Below are 9296 nucleotides of genomic sequence, written 5' to 3' on the forward strand. Positions count from 1 at the left end.
GTAAGAAAGGAAAAAAGGATTGTAAGCCATTTGAGCTTGTCTCATAATTTTCATACCAATATTTCAAAGTTTTTTGCAACTTTAAAATTTGACATTTCTCTGTGGCCAAATAGGGTCCTCATCCTTCCTTGTCCTTTGTGGTGGCTTTTCTTGTGGCCTAATTGACAAACTGAAAGCTGACATGTATCATCTAAACTGAGTTAGTGATACTTCTCTGCTTTAGCAAGAAAAGTTTGTCTCAGACAGTTTTTATGATTGTTAATTTACAGCAAAATGTAATGTACAATTACTTCACAAACTTGTTTTCAAAACTAGGTCAGCTTGACAATGGCCTCAGTAATTGTTTCAAACCATTCCATTCAAAAGCAAAGAAAGGGCATGTTCAATGCTCAAATTTGACCCTGCATATCACTCTGACATTTCCTTCTTTTGCCAAAACACATAGATCATGTCATATAATCTAAGCATGAATATATGACCTTTCCAATATAAAAGATATTCAATAAAAGCAATCTTTTAAACTCTTCATGCAAAATCTATTACGCAACAGACTCATCAGTTTCATATTATGGTATTCATTACCGAACATGGTGCATGATTTATGAAAAGTACCACCTTGTCAATGTCAATTTGATGGATTCCAATTTCAGTTTATGACTTCTTAATCATACAGTCTGGAGCGTAACACAAATTCAATATTATCCACAGTAGCAGGTGCCCTTTCAATAACTATCAATCGAAGATATGCCCTCACTAAATGCCATTATTAATCACAGTCCCACTGTTCAAAAACGACACGGTCTTTTCTCAACATCAGTGCCGTCTTCAGCCTTCGACAGATCAAAGATTGACGGAAATCAACGATATATCATCTCTATTAGCTTTCTATTGATTCCTTCATGCGTACAACTTTCCGAAGCAACTGGTTGCCAATTGTGAACTGACAATAGCTGGGTTTATGGACTGGGCACATGAACGGCATGTTATGTCCATTAATGTTATGAAAAAGTAGGAGTGAATTCCTCCTGCTGAGTGTAATGATGAAAGACTGCAGTAATCTGGATGATTATGATGATCAAATTGGTTTATTCACACTACAATAGTATCGCTTTTCAGAAATCCTCTAAATGAGCATATTTGATAACATAATCGATGTGGCCAATAGTTGGAAAGAAATCAAGCTGTGCAATGGTTGACAGCTTTCTGTAAATTTTTGCTTGCATGCTGAGTTGGTTTTTTTCAAGATGCCATTTTGCTATTTTGTAATGTTATGTTATACGGATGAATTGCTCTTTGATGAATACTGCATGACATAAAGTTTCCTACAAATTTAGATTATTTCTGCGTCACTGATGAAATGTAGAGTCAAGTGAAGAATTATGTTTTGTGAACTAAATTAGACTGAATGGCTGCATTGTGTGAAAATGAAAACCATTAAGACAACTTCAAGATCATTAGGGAGTGAGTGAGTGAGTGGGGTTTTACGACACTTTCAGCAATATTCCAGCTTTATCACAGCAGGGCACACCAGAAATGGGCTTCACACATTTTACCCATGTTGGGAATCGAACCCGGGTCTTCGGTGTGACAAGCGAACGCTTTAACCACTTGGCTACCGGACCACCCCCTCATTAGGGAGTGAGTTAGTTTGGTTTTACCCTCTTTTATCACAGGTATGTAAGCCTGATTTGGGAGGAAAGCCCAAAGAGATGAAGGTGATGAAATTTACAACGGATTTGTTTGTTTGTTTGCTTAACGCTACACTCAGCAATATTTTAGCTTTATCACAGCCATCTGTTTGTTTGTTTGTTGTTTAATGCCTCACTCAGATATATACCAGCTTTTTGACTGTGGTCTGTAAATAACTTGAGTCTGGACCGGACAATCCAGTGATTGACATTATGAGCATCAATCTACACAATTGGGATACGATGACATGCATCAACCAACTAATTGAGCCTGACCACCTGATCCCATTAGTCCCCTCTTACCACAAGCATAGATGTGAAACTCGTGAACTCAGGTCTTCAATGTCACATTTACTTAGATATGACCCTGTAGAGATACCAGGGAATGTCCCCAGTATCTCAAGCTTGTTGAAGAGGCTAACCAACCAGTGATCAGAGGTCACGCCATGGGATTTGGCTGCTTGTCTGTTCTTGTTCACAAATAGCTGGGATCATTGCTTTCAGTCACTGTCATAGGCAAGGTGAGGTGAAATTGAGTTTAAATTTGCATTCAAGATTATTACACTTACATTGTTTATGTGTGTGTGTGTGTGTGTGTGTGTGTGTGTGTGTGTGTGTGTGTGTGTGTGTGCGTGTGCGTGTGCATGTGCATGTGCGTGTGCGTGCGTGTACTAGTCCTGACTAATGCCTATTTTAAAGTGCTCGCCCACTGAGATACCATGCTGCAGTTTAACATGAATACCCCACTCAGACACAGTATACAGACTTCGAGCCGAACAGTCCTTGTTTAAGTCCCTAAATGCCGAGCACCATGTAGGGTAACAACAAATATAATCTTTTAACATCTTATGGAATGACACGTCCAGGGATCGAACCCCTGACCTTCTGCTCTCCGGGCAGACACTCCACTTCTAGACCACAGAGGCAGTCAAGTCACTGTTGTACTTGATCCAGACATGATAATAATATTGCTGACAGTTGCATTAATGAACTTACACACTTCTGGGCTGCTTTTGTGCCAAAGGGTAAGTATAAATTCTGGACAGTTACAAATACTGGACAGTTACAAGATAGATTGGTAAAAACAATGGTAGCTTACTGCTAAAAGGGAAAGAGAACTCGGCCGCTAGGGCTGGGAAGAGAGTGATTTTTTTGTAAAAAATTTCTCCAGGGTCCGTAAGGGACTACTATTTCAATGGTACTGTTGCATAAGTAAATATGACCCTAACAGTCAGCCATAATTATTCATCGTTATGCAGCTGAAATATTGCCAACAATAGGCAACATAAAATATGAACTCACTCAACCTAAATCATATCATAAATATCTAAAAGAATGTTGTATGGTAAAAAGTATAATAGTGTAGGCGTATATATACCAGTTTTTATGTTTTTGCGTGTAAAACATTCTTAAAAGCTCTTAAAGATTTCACGGTGACATTAAGTGTCACCAACCAGAGCATAAACAATGTGGCACAAGGTAAAAAGTGTGTAAACTCATTTAGAATTTTGTTTCTTCGGTTATTAACCCTACTTTCAGAGCACATACTTTGCCATTTAACAGTGGGAGACAGATTATACCTGACAACCAGACAAGTCAAGGTTGGGTAGGGCTCAATTCCAGGCCTACATTGTCTGATCTTCTAAATCCTGCAGCTGCACCTCAAGTAAAAGCATACTGTCTCATTAAGACACTCGGCCATAACGCTTCAACTAAACAGGTATCACTCAACTAAACTTCAGACCTGAAATTTAATTCTTTTAAAGTTTTGTCTTCATCCTGACTGAGAGTTTTGGAAATATAATCTGAAAATACAACTGAACCTCTTGAAGATGATGCTGAGGTGACGTGAAGTGTATCGCACTCATATAGCGACATGCATGGCGCCAGGAAGGTTAACATTAAGAACCAAGTTTAAATGTCTTTTGATGCATGACGCACCAATGGGATCTAACCATTGACCTTCCGCTCTCAGGGCTGATGCTCTATCTTGAGTTATTTTACACATTATTGGCTGTTTTAATTTGCATTGATTCAATATTTTATGTTAAGAATTAGCTTTGATCTGTTATTTCTCAACAGTCCTGTTATTGTGAATTTGCACATTACATGTTTTCTGTGAAATGTCTTTTTTCTTGTGAATCCTTATTATTTGTTGGTGTTTTTTTATCAAAACCAGGAACACTATGAAGTAAATTAAGGGAACAGTTGCCCCAAACTATCAAGTGTGTGGCTGCTTGTACTAGTTTGGCCTAATGCTGATTTACAGTGCTAGGTCACTGAGATATCATGCCCCAGTTTAACATGAATACCCCACCGAGACATTGGAAACTGACTCAGAGACCAGCAGTCCTTGTTTTAGGGCACCAGGCAGGGTAACAACAAGTACGTCTTTTGGTATGCCGCGGCTGGGGATCGAACCCCGGACCTTCCACTTTGAAGGCAGACACTCCACCACTAGACCAGGGAGGCGGTCATGAAAGCATGAGCATTTAACTATACCACAGTGATAGGATGACACACAATCTGCCAAGTCACAGAGTGGGACCACCTGATACCTTTCAGTCACCCCTAACAACAAGCAAAGCATACTGGGGACCACTTGTACCCTGGAATCATAAATTGTGTTTTCAATGGATTTGATGTTTACAATGCTTATGATGATGAAGAGAAAATAAAATGTCCCGTGATGTGATTCACTTCAAGGACCTTCTGATCTGAGGTCAAATGCCTTGTCCACATTTCTAAAGAGGTTAACACCATCAGCATGCTGAAATGATAAGGAAGCAGTCTGTTGGATGACTCCCCGCTTTGCTACACTGTCAACAGGCAAGCAGGCCAAAGCATTACATGGTGATCAAAAGTTGTAACTGCTTTGGTGAAACAATGTTTCATTTATATTCAACATGAAGGGTATTTCAAGTCTTATGTGGTCATGAGATATGGGAAACACATGTGAAACACAATGAAATTTCAACAAAGTAACCGACTCCCTGCACCCTTTGTGACCAGACAGATACATGAGTCCAGAGCCAGATTAATGATGTAATGATAATACTCGTGATGCCAGGATAGCTGGACAGCAAGTGGCTGAAGCAGACAGGAACAGAAACAAATGGTCAGCTGCTGCCATGAATAAGCTGGCCAGACACAGTAATATCCCATTGATCCATATTAGATGGAATCTGTAACTAGGCCAGAGATTGGACAAAGTGCAGTTTGGGGTTAATTTAAAGTACAAAAGGTTTTGAGTGAGTAAGTATGGTTCAACACTGTTTTTTGCAAAGTAATATCACAGTGAGTTAGTAAGTGAGTGAGTAAGTATGGTTTAACACTGTTATAAGCAATGTAATAGCAGTGAGGTGAGGTGAAATGGAGTTTAACGTTGCGGCCAAGATTATAGCACTTATTGCACAAGTGCTTGTCTGCATGGATCTGTTTATACTAGTCCAGACTAATGCCAATTTTATAGTGGTACCAAACTGAGATGCCATGCCGCAGTTTAACATGAATTCCCCACTCAGACACAATACACCGATGTATGATGCAGCTGGGGATCGAACTCTGGACCTTCATCTCACCGGGCAGACCATGGAGTGAGTGAGTGAGTGAGTGAGTGAGTGAGTGAGTGAGTGAGTGAGTGAGTGAGTGAGTGAGGAGTGAGTGAGTGAGTGAGTGAGTGAGTGAGTGAGTGAGTGAGTGAGTGAGTGAGTGAGTGAGCGAGCGAGTTTGGTTCTACACTGTTTTTAGCAATGTAATATCACAATAAGTGAGAAAGTATGATTTTATACCATTTTTAGCAATGTAATACCCCAATGGGCGCATAGGTGTGTTTAATGCTGCTTTGAGCTGTATGTCAGTACACGTATATATCATGTCATGTAACCTTGATGTGTTATATGTTTTAGACCTTTTCCAATTCGGTGAAATTAAATAAAATTTTGTTAAAGGGTGTGCAAAGAAAACTGTACTTCTCTGCAAGTTGCCATGTAGGAAAGCCTGAATGATGCTTTACAGCATAGTCTACCAGGGTGATTGACAATAACAGCACATTCTAAACAGCCAGTCTCAAATCAGATCAATCTGACAGCTAGCATCGGGCTCTATTTTGGGGTGTGAAAGAGATGATACATGACCTAATCCATTGGTGCCAAAGACTTGTGTTACCATACTTGCGACAGAAATTGAATATTATTCTCCTTCTCTTCATCAGTGACAGTAAACATTTAAGTTAAATCAGGCTTTGTAAGCTTAATGTATGAGTGAGTGAGTGAGTTGGGTTTAATGCTGTTTTAACAGTATTCCAGTTATATCACGGCGTGTCAGCTTAATATGGGAGGAAAGCCCAAAGTGATGCAGAGCTCAGACGTTTACCACTTCAGTGAAACTCACGAGCACGGGTATGGAGCCCACAATCATAGGTTTCTGGCGTGTCCAAGGGTGGCAACTCTGCACAGCGAATCGCGGCGCCTTAGTCGGCTTGGCCACCCGTGCCCAAGCTTAATGAATGAGGAGAGACCCAAGTAATGTAGGTCGTAGACCTTTACCATTATGTGAAAGCCCCAAATGGAACTTGGGTCATTACTGGGCTGAATCTGATGTTAGGACCCAAGATCAGTGGATCCTGTCATATATGAAAGGGCTGCTACTCTGCAGATGGAACAGACATGTTTTGGGTGACATTGAAAATGGGGCACAACTAAATCAGAGGGCAAATGAGTGATGATGAGTTGGGTTTTAACCCAATTTGAACATGATTTCAGTTATATCACAATGTGTCAGCTTCATGTGGGAGGAAGGCAACGGTGATACAGATTATGGACATGCAGAGAAACCATGCTAAGATCTTATAATCCAAGTGCGATACAAACCCACAATCAACGGATCCTGGCACAGCTTCTGAGATTTTCTAGCCCTAAACCTGCTGAATTACCTAAAAATAAATATCACAGCTTTGGTGTGTTACTTAGTCTGAGCCAATGAAGCAAGTTTAATAAGATAACAGCTTATTTCGTCAGCCATATTCTACCAGGGTAGGTATTCAAGTACCTGAAAATAATCACCTGTTCATGAACCCTGAAAAATATAAGAAGAAAAAGAAGTTCTTGAGGAGATTGTTATGAGGCCTATAAAGCTTATGTTGTTGGTGGCAACAAATAAGCCTAGCAGGATTGAAGCTTGTGTCAATGTCCTGTACAACAGGCTTAATGTTGTCACCTTATTTTGAATGTCATCATTTGGTTCAGTCGGAGGTAATGGAAAAACAACAAGAATTCAGAAAATGCTGGGACATTGTTGTCTCAGGACTCAGTACCTTATTATGAAGGATCTAATGAGGTCAGTGGTGTTTTCCCAAGATCACTGCACGAATGTCACCTCAGCTATCTGGAACTAGATTTTGAACTGGCATGTTTCTGTTCTATTGCCATCTTGTATTATGGTTTAACACTGCCTTGAACAGTATTTCTGCTACATCACAGATTGTGGGGGGAAAGCGAGAAGCAATCTTCGACGTTAACCACGTTGGTGAAACCCATGAGCATGCAGCTGACATAACTAGCAACATAATCAGGGCTAACTGGGTTACTGGCATGCCAAAGGAATGCAACATGGGTTGTATACTCCCCAGGGAGCTGAGAATGATTGTTGAGTGCACACTGATCAATTGGCTGAGAGGTTGTGTGTGTGTGTTTGGGGGGGAGTCACTTTGAGCAACCACATAGTGGATGGAAAACAGTGCCAAACTAATGCATGTAATCATTTACAGATTAAAACAAAAAAATGCAGCGAAGAGGGTTTGGGTGATCCTGGCACAGTCAGGCTGGTTAGGCTCATCATCAGCTCAGAACCATTACCCCTTCTACACTCAGCAAGACAGCGAATGGAACTTCTCCCAGGAAGCGCTGCCTATAGTCATACCCACCCAGAACTTTTCGGAGAATGTGAAGACTCCCCAACACTGCAGCCTTCTGCATTACACAGGTTTGTTGGCCTGAAAAGGTCTGAGGCTGTTTTCGGGCCTATTCCAAAGAACTTTGTATTTATCCCTTTCCATGATGTCCTCTAAATATTCTGGGCTGTAACCATGGATGGACCTCTGTGTCAAAACCACAAGGTAGCGAAGACAGTTAACATAAAATGATCGAGCAACACCATCATGTCGCTTAAGATATTGTGTTTGTGCTGAAGATGGACATTCACTGACAATGTGTTGGACAGCCTCATTAAATTCATTGCATATTCTACGTTTCATATGTTCATTTTGATGCAAAACAATACATTGATGGTTTTGAGCGGGAAATGACTGGTCTGTTTCACTTTTCAGGCCAGCTGACTTCATCCAAGTGAAGGACTCCCCAGGGTTGCTTATCCTCTCAAAATACTGCACATAAACTCGATGCAGTGGTCGTTCAGATAGCCACTTCTTGAAAATATTATTATTATTATCATTATCATTATTATTATTATTGACCACTTGTCTCAAATATCAGTCTGATCTATTGACAAATGTGAAATACTAGAGACTCTTATTTTGCCATGGTCAAAACCATAGTCCAATAATCTCCCCACTCCGTTATCAAGTTCCCCTAAAGTATTTATAATTATCATTTTGCATGTTCCACTCACTAAGAACAACTGGATTCACATGTATGCTTATATAAAGTATTTATTTGTTCTAAGTTTGTTTCAACTCTATCAAGAACATGTAGTTTGTAGCCTCTTAATTATAGAGCATTTCTAATTAATATTATATATAATCATTAATTTCATTTTGCCAAACTCACATGTTTCTACATGTTTCAACAGAAATTGTGCAAGATTAAAAAACCCTATGAAATATACTTTTCGTGTATCTTTTTAAAAAGAATTAAATATTTCATAAGTTTTTACCGAAACTAAGAACAATTCATCATTGAAAACATTTTGTGTGTGGTCTTTTTGTCTCAGTATTTTGACAAATGTGTAAAAACCTGTACAACAAGGATGAAATATAGTGTATATCATCAATGGAACCACTATTACATGAGTTCTCTGATCTCTGCTAAGAACTGGCTTCACAAAAATAAGACAAATAGACATTGCTCTACTCAACATTACCTTCCCATGTGAAATTGTTAAAGGGAGATAATCAATGTAACTTCCTTTGTAGCTGCTGTTTTCCATCATGCTGATTTCATTTGTTCAATCGTAGATTGACAATAGACTGACAGAGTATGTTGATAATACACGTTTGTCTCACAAAAGACATATGGTATAAACATGTAAGATGTTGGTGGCGTCGCTGTGTGGGTGATGCCATCAAAGAAGGGGCACATCAATTTTGTCTAGACAGAGCAATAAACAAGTGATATAAACAAAGACAGATATCAGCATTCGTACAGGGATTGCCACTTACGGAAAGAGATGTGTTGCATTCATAATGATATTGACAAGGTTAACAGACGAACAATCCAGACAGAAAATACTGGATATAGTTCATAAAGACAAAACGCATCGGACTCAATTTCTTGTAAGTAATAACTGATGAATTAGATGAGAGAATAAGAAAATTGTGTTTTACAACTTTATATAGCCAGCAATTTTAAAGCAGATCACTGACCTCTGAAA

The 9296-nt window shown here is 39.4% G+C and overlaps 1 protein-coding gene across 1 annotated transcript; it reads left to right on the forward strand.

Moving 5' to 3' along the window:
- Positions 1-2597: 2597 nt before the first annotated feature.
- LOC125384450 lies at positions 2598-8951 on the forward strand. Its single transcript, XM_048403723.1, has 3 exons — positions 2598-2713; positions 7456-7670; positions 8014-8951. Exons 1-3 carry the CDS (start codon positions 2645-2647, stop codon positions 8078-8080), a joined length of 351 nt encoding a protein of 116 aa, XP_048259680.1. The 5' UTR covers positions 2598-2644; the 3' UTR covers positions 8081-8951.
- Positions 8952-9296: the final 345 nt, after the last annotated feature.

Source organism: Haliotis rufescens, unplaced genomic scaffold (assembly GCF_023055435.1).
Source record: "Haliotis rufescens isolate VD_foot unplaced genomic scaffold, xgHalRufe1.0.p SCAF_3, whole genome shotgun sequence".
In the NCBI taxonomy this organism is placed as follows: Eukaryota; Metazoa; Mollusca; class Gastropoda; order Lepetellida; family Haliotidae; genus Haliotis; species Haliotis rufescens.

Coding starts and splice junctions, on each gene's coding strand:
- LOC125384450 (XM_048403723.1), top strand. CDS start 2,645: ATGATAATAATATTGCTGACAGTTGCATTAATGAACTTACACACTTCT. Junction 2,714..7,455: donor GGCTGCTTTTGTGCCAAAGG/GTAAGTATAAAT, acceptor AATCATTTACAG/ATTAAAACAAAAAAATGCAG. Junction 7,671..8,013: donor CAGCCTTCTGCATTACACAG/GTTTGTTGGCCT, acceptor TTCACTTTTCAG/GCCAGCTGACTTCATCCAAG.